The sequence below is a fragment of the Sceloporus undulatus genome, chromosome 6 (genome assembly GCF_019175285.1).
Source record: "Sceloporus undulatus isolate JIND9_A2432 ecotype Alabama chromosome 6, SceUnd_v1.1, whole genome shotgun sequence".
Classification (NCBI taxonomy): domain Eukaryota; kingdom Metazoa; phylum Chordata; class Lepidosauria; order Squamata; family Phrynosomatidae; genus Sceloporus; species Sceloporus undulatus.
In genome coordinates, this window is record NC_056527.1 from 69,567,532 (window position 1) to 69,583,817 (window position 16,286).

The 16,286-nt window shown below is 43.3% G+C and overlaps 2 protein-coding genes across 4 annotated transcripts in view; both read left to right on the forward strand.

Moving 5' to 3' along the window:
- Positions 1 to 3,426, forward strand: part of CNTNAP2 (contactin associated protein 2) — a 1,400,287-nt gene extending 1,396,861 nt beyond the window's left edge. The window contains exon 24 of the mRNA XM_042471198.1: positions 742 to 3,426. Coding sequence (XP_042327132.1) covers positions 742 to 941 — 200 coding nt within the window. The 3' untranslated portion in view covers positions 942 to 3,426. The remainder of the gene's footprint in view (positions 1 to 741) is intronic.
- Positions 1 to 16,286, forward strand: part of PIGA (phosphatidylinositol glycan anchor biosynthesis class A) — a 579,723-nt gene that overhangs the window by 215,866 nt on the left and 347,571 nt on the right. The window lies entirely within an intron of this gene.

Sequence of the window (16,286 nt, forward strand, 5' to 3'; positions counted from 1 at the left end):
AACATTAGGAAGAACTTCCTGACAGTAAGGGCTGTCCGACAGTGGAACACACTCCCTCGGAGTGTAGTGCAATCTCTCTCCTTGGAGGTCTTTAAACAGAGGCTGGATGGCCATCTGTCAGGGATGCTTTGATTTGGATTTCCTGCATGACAGGGGGTTGGACTGGATGGCCCTTGCGGTCTCTTCCAGCTCTATTATTCTATGATTCTATAAAGTCACTAACCTAATTAGGCTGTAGAGTAGAATAAAATCTTCTGCAGTATTATTTGCACAAATGCAATCATTTGAGTTGCTAATTAGTCAAAGGCTTTCATGGCTGGCATCCATAGTTTTTTGTGGGTTTTTCGGGCTATGTGACCATGTTCTAGAAAAGTTTCTTCCTGACGTTTTGCCAGCATCTGTGGCTGGCATCTTCAGATGCCAGCCACAGATGCTGGCAAAACATCAGGATGAAACTCTTCTAGAATATGGCCACATGGCCCAAAAAACCCACAAAAAACTATAGTTGCTAGTTACCTTATATATATAAAAACAGAACAGTAGCCATAGGGTTTTCCCATTACAATAAAAATGATTACAGAGAAAGCCTGGTGATAAGTGAACATTTTAGCTACTTCAATTCTGGTAGTAATATTTTAAAAAGAACTCTTCATCCTTGGTTAATTTCAAGATCAATTGAAGAAAGATTTCTCTCTCTGATCAATGTGCTAAAACCTCTCTTTCTCTTTCAATGTCTCCCAGGTGTGATTGCTGTTGTGATCTTCACCATTCTCTGTACTTTGGTTTTTCTAATTCGCTACATGTTCCGCCACAAGGGGACCTACCACACCAATGAAGCCAAAGGAGCTGAATCTGCTGAAAGTGCTGATGCCGCCATCATGAATAATGACCCTAATTTTACAGAAACCATTGATGAAAGCAAAAAAGAGTGGCTTATCTAAAATGGGGTGGGAGAAGCTGGTTTGGAAGTAGGGATGGGGTGGGACTGGGAAGACTTTTTCAGCAAGAAAAAGAGAGCTCTCTTATGGACTCTTGAGCACATCTACTTTTAAAACAAGGTGATCAGCACAACTGGAGGAGCAAATGACAGACACTGAGACTGGAAACACAACAGCATTTCAAAAAAGTACTTTTTAATATTGATTTACGGTGAATTGCCCTTTCTTGTATCCATCTTAACCAAGATCTTAATTTAAGAGGTTCAAAATTGGTTCATGCCTGTCAATAACCACTTGTCTTCTTTGTCTGTGGCTAGAGATGTTCAAATCTACCTGTTATAACAGGACCCACTTTTCTATATATTTTTAGAAGCCTCTTAAGATGTAAATATTTCTCTCCCAAGAACAGCAAATCAATCTCTGAAGCCTGGAACCATTCTTCTCTAACATTCTTACATAGATCATTTCATAGAGAGGAAACAGTAACAGCTAGGTTGTGCTCACTTAATGTTTCAGTGCTACTCATCTTAATGCATGATTTAAAAGGGTCAAACTTAGGCTCATCTGACTGCACAACAGACTTAAAATGGCATAACAGTCATTCAGTCATCCCAGCAAATTGTGCCAACGTTTGTTCTATGACAGAGAACCTCTGATGTCACCTTTTAGTGGTGTGAGAATAGCTGCATCATGACCTGATCACCTCTGATCTTGAAGGCAACATGGGAAGAAACCACACCTGTTTATCTCCCTGAATCTGGCATTTTAGGGTGTGTGCTCCTCCCATGTGATTGGGATTTTCCAACTTTATTGAATTATGAAGGTGGAAAAAACCAAGATGGCTAAACTGCCACACCATTAAAAGTAATATTGGGAAAGCCCTAACAAAGAATTCTCATCAAAGTATAATTTCCAGGATTCTTTGGAGAAAGCCATAACTATTAACTAGCTTAAAGCTGATGTAATATAGAATTGCCCTATAAAACAAGAAAACTGGACTGTAGGAGAGAAAAAATCACATTCACCTGTTTTCAAAAAACCATCAACCTGTGCCAGCATTTTGAAATGTTTCTGATGTGGGCACATGTGTACAGTATAGTAGTTATAAATAATGTAAAAAAATTGTATTATCATTTCTGTCATTGTCAGAGAGAGGTATATTAAAACATAAGCCTTACTTCTTTTCTTGCTCAAATCAGAGGATTCCATTTAGTTCTTTTACAACTCTGCTGAGCACATCATGGCACATCAGTTCTACCTGTAACATAATGGCATATGCTGTATGTATGTAGACATATAATATGGAATTAGAAACAGATTTTACAAGTCTATTTGCTTCTGTTTCTTATATATAGGCTGTTGCGGAAATATTACTACACTTTTTAGCAACCATGTTTGATCCATGAGATTTCATGTAATACATAACTATTTTTTTCTCTTTTTAATCTCTCACTGAAATCTTGTGAAGGATTATTGTGAAGCCATTTTCTTTCAAGATGAAAGGCAGAAACAAAGAAATTGGTTAGTCCTATGTGTAGAGAAAGCTGCAGAACTATACAGACCCAAAGCATGGCTGTTTTTTAATACACAGATTTGCCAATTTTTATCATAATCTCTGTTAAAGCCAATTAGAGGGCAGATAAGGCAATAACAAATGCTTCAGGGATAAGAGTCACATTAGATTAGTTTATATGTGCACATCACTAAAGTGGAGATCTGGGACCAATTGAAAGCCATGGTTGTGTGAAAGGGCTGTCTTAGAATATATACTGTGGCTTGAGCTTTCTTGTATTGTGAATGCAGTCCCAAGCAGTGGCGTTGTGCTTAACAAATTATGACAGAGCCATTGCTCTGCACTGCAAAATCTGAAATGGTTTTAAACTGATTGAACCACCAAAATTTTCCCAAAGAATCCTGCAAAATTGTAGCTCTATGAATGTGAATTCTTAGTTGTCCATTTCTGGGCCTTTCACTCAATTGAAACTTTTTGTGTTACTTGATTGAGATCTGTGGCAGTTAAACATGTATGAATCCTGTTGAATCTGGTTTAAATGTTAATTGTGTAGAAGATTCATATCCCTTCATAACAACCACTTTCACTTGATCTTGGAAAAAAGGCCCTTCCTTACAGTAAATACAAGATCACACAGTGATGTTCTTTGATGGTCAGGGTTTTTTTTCTTTTCAAGAATTTCAACTGCTGATTAAGAATATCCTCCACTAACAAAGCCTTATGGAAAGTTGTATAGTGCAACTTACTGATGATATATCAATTTTATGGTCTCTTGCTTATCATGTGTTTTACAAATTGAATTATTTCTTGTGAAATGGTTTTATGCCTATGATGGCTGTGGATCCATGTAACCCATCTGCTCACAATTTTGGTATGCACAGCTTTGAAACATTTCTATTATCAATTCTCAGAAAGGTTGACTGGAAATCCAAAATAACTGTAGTTCAGTGTACTAAAGACTACTATTCTCTTTTAGTCGAGTCCTCACTTTTTTGGGCTGTGTTTTTTTGTGTTGGTTTAGATATTGCAAAATCCTTGTAAACTGGAGAAAGAGAAAGAACTCTGGACATTTATAGGTGGCTTTTAAACCACAATTTCACCAGCAAAGAAGTGACTTTAACTATACTCATTGCATTGACAGGATCCTGACTTGTCCCTTTTCACTGACGGGGGAAATCCATGAATGTCCAGCAATCACACAAATCCCCAGGTGTGAAATGTCACTCCTAGGGCAGTTATGCAGTCACCAGACACATGGTGTCACTATCCCCTCCTCCCCATTCCCCTTCCCCATGCTATTCCAAGGAGGGATAGATAGAGTTTTCTTATTTAAAGCCATTTGGTTGTCTGGGCAGCACTGGGGCAAAGGGCCACGCTGGAGCCTAAACAGAAGGCAGTACCTGCCCATAGTAGTAGCTGCCAGTTGAGAGAATGGCGCTACAGCCTCTGGAAGGCTGTTTGGAGTCCAGCATGGCTACTGGGCAAGCGACAAAGGGGTACAATTCCCTTTGTCTCTTGCCCAACAGCCATGCCATTCTCACCAGGCGCTGTAACCCAGTGCATTCTGCACAACCCGCATCCTCTTTGTGACGCCACTGCACAGGACTGCACTCAACCCCTAATGGTTGTGTATGTTTTTATGTGTGTGTACGTGTGTGTATGATTTCATCTCCAAGTAAACCTGTTCAGATTCCAAGACTATTGAAGTCTCCATTCCTCTGCACGTCTACTTAGCACTAAGTCTAAGTTCAGAGTAATTATGACTTCTGAGTAATTATGCAAAGGAATGTTCATTTCTAAAGACTGTATGTAAATATGCATGACAACTTGGAAGTAAGCTTCACTGTGTTCCACAGAGCTTGTTATTTATTTTGTTCAGTGTGGCTTACTCACAGGAAAACATGCATACATCTCAATATTGCAGTTCCAATACACACCATATTTGTGCAGAAATGTGTGGGTATTTTAATATCCATAGAGATATTTCTTCATTTTCTCAGACTTTTTTCTCCCTTTTGGAGGTTTCTAACCTGGAAATTGTGGAAGCATCTCCCACTCAGGCAGCTGGAGGAATTTTGAATCTGTTCCTGTTTAGGCACCTAGCTACTGAGCTGGATAAGGTTATAGATGCAGGGATATCAGATCATTTTATGGTATACTGTAAAGTTAAGATACCAACAGTGGTGTCCTTGCACTAGGTATCACCCGGTGAGGGGTCAAGACTGCCAGGGGTGGGACTTCCAGGGCAGCATAGACTCACAGAATCAAAGAGTTGGAAGAGATCAAGGGCCATCCAGCAGGGACGTAGCCAGGATTTTAGGAAGGGGGGTCCAGACTAAGTGCCACCATTATAATGGGGCTTGGGCGCGGCGGCGCAGCAGCACACACCATTCATTTTTCTAATGGAAGGGGGGGCGGACCCCAAGAACCCCCACCCCTTGGCTACGTCCCTGCATCCAGTCTAACCGCCTGCCATGCAGGAACACAATCAAAGCACCCCTGACAGATGGCAATCCAGCCTCTGTTTAAAGCCTCCAAGGAGGGAGACTCCACCACTCTCCGAGCGAGTGTGTTACGCTATCAAACAGCTCTTACTGTCAGGACGTTCCTCCTAATTTTAGGTGGAATATCTTTTCTTATAGCTTGCATCCATTGTTCCGTGTCCTAGCTCTGGAGCAGCAGAAAACAAGCTTGCTCTCTCCTCAATGTGACATCCCTTCAAATATTTAAACAGGGCTATCATATCACCTCTTAACCTTCTCTTCTTCAGGCGAAACATCCCCAGCTCCCTAAGCCATTTTTCACAGAGCATGGTTTCCAGACCCTTCACCATTTTAGTCACCCTCCTTTGGACCTCCAGTTTTTCAACTTCTTTTTTGAGTTGTGGTATCCAGACACAGTATTGGGCACAGTATTCCAGGCGGGGCCTGACCAAAGCAAAATACACTGGCACTACTACTTCCTTTGCTCTAGACACTCTACTTCTATTGATACCTAAAATCACATTGGCCTTTTTAGCTGTTGCTTCACACTGATGACTCATGTTCAACTTGTGGTCTACTTAGACTCCTAATTCCCTTTCACATGTAGTCTGATTAAGCCAGGTGTCCCCCATCCTATATCTATGCCAGTCAGCCAGTCAACCTTTATTAGGCATAAAAACAACAACATGCATTTACAATAAAACTTCAGAATCATTATTAAAATTTAAACCATAATCTTGTTGCCTCCACCAGAAAATTGGCCATTAACCTGGTAATATGTGGGTTCCGATCTTCCAATAGGTATTCCACTGATAACTCATTCAAAGAGATATTCATTTCCAATAACCTTCTGAACAATTTCCCCCTCGGAATTATATACAATGGACAAAGCAATACAATATGATGGAGAACATCTGGAGCTTAATCACAGTGACATACACGATTCAAAAATGGGATCTGCAGATATCTGCCCCTGGTCACATTTGAGGGGTGTACATTCAGTCTCTGTCTATGCATTTCATTTTTCTGCCCTAAGTGCAGTACCATACATTTCTCTGTCCTGCATTTTATTGTGTTAGCTTTGGCCCCGCTTTCTTGTCTATTAAGGTCATTTTGAATTTTGATCTTCTCTTCTGACATATTAGCTACTCCTCCTAATTTGGTGTCATGTGCAAATTTGTTAAGTACAGTCAGCCCTTCTTATACACGGATTTTTTATAAATGGATTCAAGCATCAATGGTTTGAAAATGTTCAAACAAGTATAAATTTCAAATATCAAACCTTGATTTTCCATTTTTTAAAAGGGACACCATTTTGCTATGTCATATTTAATGGGACCTGAGCATCTATTATTATTATTATTATTATTATTATTAACCTTTATAAAGCGCTGTAAATTTACACAGTGCTGTACATACAACCTTTTAGTTAGACAGTTCTACAAATTTTGTTATCCACGGGGGATCCTGGAACCAAACCTCAGTGTATAACAAGGGTCCACTGTATATCTCCAATTCTGTCATCCAAGTCATTGATAAAGATGTTGAATAGCACTGTTAAGAAATTTCTACAATGCCCTCACAAGGTTTTGTCCCTTAGTGTTTGCCAGAGGGCCAAATGATCCCATAAAAGATGACATGGAGACCAACTGCTCCAATTAAAGTCCAAATATTTTTTTTAAAAGGGAAAGAAGCAAAGGACACACACACACACACTCAATGCTAAATTAAGGTAAAGGAGGGAATTTCAGGAAAGAGTTGAGAGAGCCAGAATTATGGGATATACTTCCGAAGGCTTCTCCAGGAGTCCATTGCAGATGTGGATGATGGAAGAGACACAGCCACAGGAACGTGAGCGGAAACGGCCGACGGAACTAAAATCAAATTATGACAGATGGTTTGGCTGAAGCCGAGACAAAGGGTGTAAGGATCTGGGTCTTGACACAATCGGGGAAGACAGACATATAGGTGGGTCATTGATTTGATCACTGGCCCATCAAGTTTGAGGCTGAAAACAAACAGTCAACATTGTGTTTGTTTTGGAGGTGATGGCTTTCCCATTTAGCAACTCCCAAACTTTCTGTGTGGATTTTCCAGTTTATTATCTCTAGGGGTCTGGCCCCTTCTTCGCAAGCTGTCTACCTGACCTCCTCGCTTTGGAGAAATGGCGGTGCCCCTAGGACAGTGGTGACGAACCTGTGGCACGAGTGCCAGAGGTGGCATTCAGAGCACTCTCATCACCCCAGCACAGAGTTCGCCAGAGTTTGTTACTGGAAAGCCAGAGGGATGTGGCACTTTGTGATAAATAAGTGGGTTTTGGGTTGCAGTTTGGGCACTCGGTCTCTAAAATGTTTGCCATCACTGCCCTAGGAGGTCAGTTTGAGGTCAGTCCACACACCCTCCAAAATTTAATAAATGTATATGTTCTAACAACTGGATCCAGGACAGAACCCTGTGGCACCGCACTGGTCAGTTCTCTCCAGGATGAAAAGAAGCACCGGGAGCTTTGTTGACCACCCTTTGGGTTCAGCCGTGTAAGCTATGTGACAGTTACCTAGTCTAGCCCAGATTTTATAAGCTTGTTTGCAAGAATTTCATGGGGAACCTTGTTAAAGGACTTACTGAATCAAGATATGCTATATCCACAGCATTCCCTTCATCTACCAAGCTGATAATTTTATCAAGAAAAGAGATCAGATTTGTCTGGCATGACTTGTTTCTCTAAAACCCATGTTAACTTTTTGTGATTATGGCATTGCCTTCTAGATTTTCACAGACTCTTTGTTTAATTATCTGCTCCAGAATCTTTTCTGGTATTGATGTAAGACTAATTGGACGATAATTGTTGGGATTCTCTCCCCTCCCCCCTTTTTGAAGATGGGGACATTTGCCCTCCTCCAGTCTGCTGGGACTCCTCCTGTTCTTCAGGAATTCTCAAAGATTATTGCCAATGGCTCCCATAATACATTTGCCAGTTCTTTTAATACCCTTGGACATGCACATGCTCCCTTCCCCCGTGCCGCCCCATCCTTTTTCTGATGAAGAAAAGGATAGGACATGCACAGGGAGAGAGTGCATGGGGGAAGGTGCAATGCATGGAGATGGTGCATGGGGTGAGTGCATTTTTGATTATATTTGTTTAATATTCCGCTCTTTGGTGGGAAAGGGCATTATAAATAAACTGCACCTTGATCTACACCTCTCAGCAATCCTCAGCCACTATGATAATTGGCCATGCTGGCTGAGGAATTCTGTTTGCTTTAGTCTTTTTCCAAACAGATTGCTCCCAGACATAAAATCATAGAGAAATCTCAAGAGCCATCAAATCCATCCACCTGCCATGCAGGAATATACAATCAAAGCATTCCTGATAGATGGCCATTCAACCTCTGTTTTAAAACCTCCCAAGATGGAGATTCTACCACACTCCAAGGCAGCATATTCCACTGTCGATCAGCTCTTACTTTCAGGATGTTTTTCCTAATATTGAGTTGGAATCTTTCTGTAATTTGTGCTCCCTCCTCCTCCTTGCCCATTCTGCCGCCACCCCCAAGACCCCAGGTAGCCACTCACACACTCACACTCATCCTGCTGCCACTTCCCACGAGCCCCCAGGTAGACCGGGGCACCTGCAGGTGAGAGGTGGAAAGGGAGGGAGGACTCAAAGTGGGGAGGGAGGGAGTTCCCATACCTGTGGCATGGCTCGGAGCGGCTGCGGTCCCCAGCTGCAGACACCAGGCACTGCAGATCAGCAGCTCCCAAGCCCCAGCCAGGCATTGGCAGTTCGTGGTGGTGTTTTTTGCCTCCCTCCAAAGGCAGGCAAAAAGAGTGGGACTTTGGAGGATACAAAGCACCTTGGGGTTGCCAGAGGTGAACAGTCCAGTCAGGGCCACAGCCTTCCGAAGGGTTTCCGGGGGGGGGGACCAGATGAAAGGCTGCTCCACCTACCCCGGCTCCAATGGGAACGATAAGCGTGCCAACCAAAAAAAGCAATTCCACAAGGGAGCCCTTTTCGTAGTGAGAATGAGGGACCTTTTGGAATCGCTTGACCTAGCAGAGTGGAGCCAGAGCAGAACATGGGTTATACTTCCAGTAAGAATGAGCCCCAAGATCATTTGTTCCACCAAAACTATGAACATTTGTTCCACCATCTCATTCAGAACTATAGATGGATTTTCCAAGTGTTTTTGCAACAAAAATCTGAGATGGAGGTACATATAGAAACAGGAGATGCTTTAGTCTGCTATCTTCAGTGCAAATAAGTGTATAAATGTCTTTATGGAGATGTCTAGAATTGACCTTTGTATTAGTCTGTTGTAGCATGGCAATCTCCAGTTTATTCAGATGCTATAGAATAGCTTCAGCTGTTACAGTCTTTCAGGCTCTACAGCTGTGGGTTTAGGAATAACATATTTTGGCCTATAACAAAAAGTTTGCATGTTTGTAATTTCCTTTCTCTGAGTACTTTTGCTTTTTAATTAGTGCCTGCTCTTAAAATTACTGAATTTTAGTGGAAACCAGAAATTTGATATGACATTAGAAAAATACAGGAGCAACTTGATAGAGCACTGTTCTTCCATTACTTTTGGTGCCTGAAGAAAGCTAGTTTTTCTGAATTAAAATTAGAGGCACATTTAAATGTTTCTCAATGAATTCCCAGAGAGGTGTGCCACAATTGTTCTCCCAGGCAAACAGTTTAGGAACTACTGCAGTGAAACGTTGGGGAAGGATTTAATGGAATATTAAGATTAACATTTCACATAATGTGAAAGCCACATTTTTAGTAATATTCAATAAAATAGGCACAAAGAAACCTTTTTTTGGTTGGATTCTGGCTCTTGGATACCCAGAATTTGCCCAAGATATAATGCTGCAATGGGACTAGCAGTAGATACTGCTGATATACAATGTTCTGTATCACACGGGAAGATGGCTTGGAGCCACAGTACAGACTGCCAAACATAAAACTCTATACTTGAACATAGAAAAATGGCCAGGGGTATCATGATAACATATCCAAACCTTCCTGCTGATGTCCCACTGAAAAGCTGGTTCTACAGATACCAGCAGATACTCATTTCAGCATATGATAGAAAGTAAAATCCAAAGGGCAGTCTGAAACATGCAAAGAAAATACAGTTGGCCTTCCATATCTACAGATGTTTTTATTGACAGATTCAACCATCCACAGCTTGAAAATATTTAAAAACTTCAAAAAGGAAACCTTGAATTTGCCATTTTATATAAGGGATACCATTTTTCTATGCCATTGTATTTAATGGGACTTGAGCATCCTCAGATCCTGGAACCAAACCCCAGCAGAGACCAAGTTTTCACTGGGCCCATGCAGACAGGCCAAAATAAAGCTGCTTTGGGTCACTTTGGAGGTTTGCTGTTTAAGTGATTCATGTGTCCTAAGAGTCCGGAAGCTGCGCCAAAGCCAAGCTCCAATCCTTAGGACTGGAGTGTGGCTTTGGCATGGCTTCCGGACTCTTAGGACACATGCATCATTTAAAAAGCATACCTCCAAAGTGACCTGAAGCAGTTTTATTTTGGCCTGTCTGTATGGGGCCACTGTAAGTTGTTAAAGCTAAGTGAGGCTGGTCAGTGTCTGGAGGAGACTGTTTTGAAGTTCCATCCGAGCTGTTTTGAGATACATTTGTGTAGTAAACACCGGATTTTGCTAAGTGTTAAAGCCTGATATTGGAAATTCATATTGGATATTGAAAATTGAATTCTGGCATTCCTATTTGATTCTGAAGATTTACTCCTACAACTCATTAGAACAGATTTCAGTATACAGTACATACAAAATCCAATGAGTATGATGAAGTACTTTCACTGATGTTCCACTATCACTATCACAAAACTCTTGTTTTACAATCAGTAGCTTTATACAGTTTGTGACTATTTTGGTTTCACTTGTGGCTTTAGAGTATAAGGTTTACATACAGAACATTTTGGGTTGATAGAAAACATATCTTTCATTTTATATAAACTATTCATTTGGTGGGCATGCAAGCTAGATTAGAATGTGGAACAATGTCATTGCTTGGTAGGGGAAGTTGATTGTACCTCTCTACCCTTTCCTTGAGGTTACAAGTTCAGGTTGTGCGAAGTACTTCATGTCATGGCCCCTTAATGGAACAAAATGGCTACTACCTATAAAACCATATTCAAGACATCTGTGATTGCTCTACTCTTAAGCATTTGGTATAAAGACATTAAAAACATTTATTCTATGTTATGCAACTGGTGATTTGCTATGGAATAATGAGACTAGATATGAGAAACTGGGTTAAACAACAGCCACTTTATTAACCGAATTAATATTTACAATCCTGGAAGACCACAAGATGGAGAGAAGAAACCTGATGTAGGCTCAACTGAGGCCAGGTGTCATCCCTTGATTACCTCCCCAGCCTTTCCTTGGGCAAAACACCTAACCCCAGTGGCAGTTGATTGGGCTGTGTTGCTTCCTAGCTGGTCGTCTGCTATAAGGCAAACCCAGGCACTCGCCCAAGCCATATAACCTTACAAGTAGGAGCAAAACCACCAGATCTGCCTCAGGGGCAGAGTCCTTCTCCAACTCTGGGTCACAGAAGATTAGCAAGATGATTCCAGAGCTCTACACTGAAAGGGTGCCAAGGTGTACTGAAATTCTTACATTCTGTCCTGCTACCTGCTATACGGTGAAATACAATGCCTGCATGTGATAAGAAGTGGTCCAACCTTTCATTCATGGCCTTACACTTTATCTTGTTTATCTTTCTCCATTTCATGCATTCTCCAAGCATGGTGGTTCCCAATGCTATGCCAGGTTTGGCACAGCAAAATTGTCAACCATGCCAGCACCACACCTGGCCACCTAGACTGTATGATGAAAAGGTCATGCAGAGCCTGCATAATGAGGGCCTTGCCTATCAGTAAGCCCAAGTAATTCCCACCCAAATGGCTTACCATCATATCAGGAGGAGGCCCTGCATTCTCCTTGAACAACATCTTCAGCAGACCATTCCACCTCAGCCCTATTCTACCTAGGGTTGCCATATCCCGCCGGGGGGCGGGACTTTCTCAGTTTGGGGCGGGTCCGCACGGTCCCGCCCCAGTTTGGCCCCGCCCCCGGGATCCCCCCCATGGACGCCAGGCAGGGAAAGGGTCTCAGCTCGACGAGGCCCTTTTCCGCTGCCTTGCAGCCTCCTCCGCCGGCGAGGGAGGCGGCCTGGCAGCGGGAAAGGGTCTCGCCTCGGCGGGACCCTTTTCCCCTGCCTTGCAGCCTCCTCCGCCGACGAGGGAAGCGGCCAGGCAACGGGAAAGGGTCTCGCCTCGACGGGGCCCTTTTCCCCTGCCTTGCAGCCTCCTCCGCCAGCGAGGGAGGCAGCCAGGGAGAGGAAAAGGGTCTCGCCTCGGCAGGGCCCTTTCCCCCTGCCTTGCAGTCTCCTCCGCTGGCCAGGGAGGAGGCCAGGGAGGGGGAAAGGGTCTCGCCTCAGCGGGGCCCCTTTCCCCTGCCTTGCAGCCTCCTCCACCGGCCACGGAGGAGGCCAGGGAGGGGAAAGAGTCTTTCCTCTTCTTTCTCCTCTTCCTCTTCTTCTGCCTCTTCTCCTCCTCCTCTTCTTCCTCTTCTTCTTCATCTTCTTCCTCCCCTTCTTCTTCATCTTCTTCCTCCTCCTCCTCTTCTCCTCCACCTGATCCTTCCCCTCTTCCTCCCCTTTTTCTTCCTCTCTACTTCCTCTTCTTCCTCCTCCTCCTTTTCCCCTCTTCCTCCTCCTCTTCTTCTCCTCTTCCTCCTCCTCTGCTTCTTCCACTCTTCCTCCTCTTCTGGTTTTTGGCCAGAAAGGGAAGCACATTTCTGCCATCTGTCTAGGAATAATGCCAAATGTCCTCCATTTTGATCATGCCTAAGAAACATGGATTTATATGAAAAAATTTTTTTAAATCATCACTTTTTTTCCGTGTCCTCCATTTTAAAAAATGTGTCCAACATTTGAAAATTTTGTCCTACATTTGTCCTACATTTGTCCCGGTTTGGGGGTCCTGACTTATGTCAACCCTAATTCTACCAAGGCATTTCACCATGGCCACTCAGCTCCAGCTGAGCTCCAAGATGACAACTTAGAATAATAGAATAGAGTGGGAAGAGACCATCTGATCTTCCATGATTTTTTCCCAATTGTAGTAGCAGAATGGATTTAGGCAAGGGTTCCCTTTGTGGAAATCTGGAAATTCTACTCTGTTCTATTCCAAACAGCAGATGGAGTGCTTCAGGCAACTAGCCACAGAAGCTGATCCCTCTCCAAGGCCACCTGGCCTGCAGCAGGATCAGGTGTGCAAGAAACCCAAGCTGCTTGGAAGGGAGGGGGGTGATCCACTGCTATGGCCTCTAGGAGGAGGAATTCAAGATACCCAAGTGTGTGGGTATGGAATCTGGAGGTGCTGCCTGGAGCTGCCGTGCTGGGAGACCAAGCAGCCACTGACAAAACCCTGCTCTGCAGTGGGGACTAGGAGAAATAGACCTGAATGGCGATGCTGGACCCATGCTTGCAGTGGAAGTTGGCAGGGGGCAGAAGGACGAATTGGATGGCAGTGGAAGTGGAGCACATTACATGGGCTACTGCACTGTGGAGAATCTAGCAGGGCCACAGCTGCACAGGATGTTGCAGGGGTGGGGTGGGAAGGCCCGAGCAAACAGCTGTGATGGCTGAGTGCACCATGTGAGCTACCATGCTACAGAGGCCCTTCTGGGGCCAGGGCTACACCAGAGATGGGGGTCAGTAACAAAATGTTACTTCGCATAAGATCCAGGATGCTTCAGTCCTTTGTGAGGCCACAAACCCCTTTATTAGACAGAGAATCCTGAATTTTGAATGTTATTGTACTTTGCTTTATGACCAACACGGCTGCTCCTAGATATGTTTCCTGAATGTGAAGTTACCACATTTCAGCTGCAAAAAAGAGGGAGCCAATGGACTAAGACTTTACTATTCAGTGTTTCTATCTCCAATAAAGATAAAAACTTTTTCTAACAAAAAATTGGGACTGCAGATGGAATGTTTTATCTAACAGCATAATGAGATTCAGTGGCCTGCTTGTGTAGATATCCCTCCATGTTCAGAACACCAACAACAGTATTTTGACAAAATGCAGGCCTATAACATCGTCAATTTTTGTCAAATCATCAAATGAAAGAGTTTTACCTTCATTAGAGTAGAAACCCCAAAGAGTTAAGTCCTAATCCATTACTTTCCTCTTGTTAAAGGTTCCCCTATTGCTACTAAACTCGATATTGTCAAATCCAGGAAACATATTCAGGGGTAGCCATGTTGGCAATGCAGGAAAATGAAACAAAATCCAAAATCTACAAAACAATGACACCTTTATTGACCCAACTAAAATCTGTAACATGCATGAGTTGTCATTGTAAGATTCCCTGACACTGTTTTACTTCATTAGCAATCATTGTCAGAAATGTAGTAAACATTATGCGGGAGTGAGCAGAAAGACATATGGTGGTGGTGCTCTTTCAGTGGTGTATGTGTGTGCCTTTGAATTGCCTTTCAATTTAAGATGACTCCATTAATTTCATAGGCAAGGAATATTCAAGAGGTGGCTTTGCCAGTTCTTTCCTCTGACATATAGACTACAGCACCTAGTATTCATTGGCAGTCTCCCATCTTAGCGTTCAGTGGAGCTGACCCTGCTGAGCTTCCAAAATCAGACAGGGTCTGGTGCTTTAAATTTAGGGTACAGTATTTAGGACCTGGTAGATACTAAATCCATTTTAGTCTATTAAACTTCAGAAATCATCCACTAGATGGAGTCTACTTCCTAGCAATAGTACTCCTTCAATTTCATAATGAAATTTTATGCATCTCTACTTACATGTCAGTCCAATTGTGAGTCCCCCACTACCAAAACACACCTTCTCCGAGGCTTAACAGCGACTGTTCCCTCTGGTGGAACTCTCAGGCTCCCCTGCTCTGTTCCTGAAGTCTTTCCATGCTGCTCTTCCTCGTCTTCCTTGATAAGGGAAAGAGCTTCAATAATATGATACTTTCAGAGTTCAATCCTATGCACATCAATCTGAGCGAGACTATGTGTGAAAGGGATCTAGGAGTCCAAGTAGACCACAAGTTGAACATGAGTCAAGAGTGTGATGCGGCAACTAAAAAGGCCAATGTAATTTTAGGCTGCATCAATAAAAGTATAGTGTCTAGATCAAGGGAAGTAATAGTACCACTGCTTTGGTCAGGCCCCACCTGGAAGTACCACTGCTTTGGTCAGGCCCCACCTGGAATACTGTGTCCAGTTCTGGGCACCACAATTCAAAAAGGACATTGAGAAACTGAAGCGTGTCCAAAGGAGGGTGACTAAAATGATGAAGGGTCTGGAAACATGCCCTATGAGCAATGACATAGGGAGCTGGGGATGTTTAGCCTAGAGAAGAGAAGGTTAAGAGGTGATATGATAGCCCTGTTTAAATATTTAAAGGGATGTCATATTGAGGCGGGAAAGAGCTTGTTTTCTGCTGCTCCAGAGAACAGGACCCGGAACAATGGATGTAAGCTACAGGAAAAGAGATTCTACCTCAACATTAGGAGGAACATCCTGACAGTAAGGGCTGTTCGACAGTGGAACACACTCCCTCGGAGAGTGGTGGAGTCTCCCTCCTTGGAGGTCTTTAAGCAGAGGCTGGATGGCCATCTGCCAGGGATGCTTTGATTGAGATTTCCTGCATGGCAGGAGGTTGGACTGGATGACCCTTGTAGTCTCTTCCAACTCTACGATTCTATGATTAAATTAACTTATTTAGAGTGGTGAATGTAGCCCCCTGAACATGCCTGGTTGGAATGGCAGTATGAGGTTGGTAGCAGGAAGTGTGCAACAGTGATGCCCTATTGCATGTCTAGTGAATTCTAGCTTTCATACACACATACTTGTGCACTACTTGTCTTCCCCTCCCCCCTCCCTTTTTAAGAAAGTGTACTCTGCTCAGCTGCTGCTGTCTTCCACAGCTTCTTGTAGCTGACATCACTTGCTGCCTCTTCGCCCTGGCTGTCATTGCTGAGTGCTGCAGTCGCCCATTGCAGGGGTCATGGCGGGCCCTATGTGCAAAGGAGGTGGCGGTCACTTTCCCCATTGGGAAGTTGTTACCGAAGATGTTTCAATGCCCATTTGACTGATGCAGGTCTTCCTGGTCACCTCTGTAATGGGGGGGGGTGGGGTTATGGCTCCCCTGTGCCCACCATGGCCTCCATGTCAGCAGAATCATAGAATTATAGAGTTGGAAGAGACCACAAGGGCCATCCAGTCCAACCCCCTGCCATGCAGAAGTACCCAGGGAGGCACCATGTA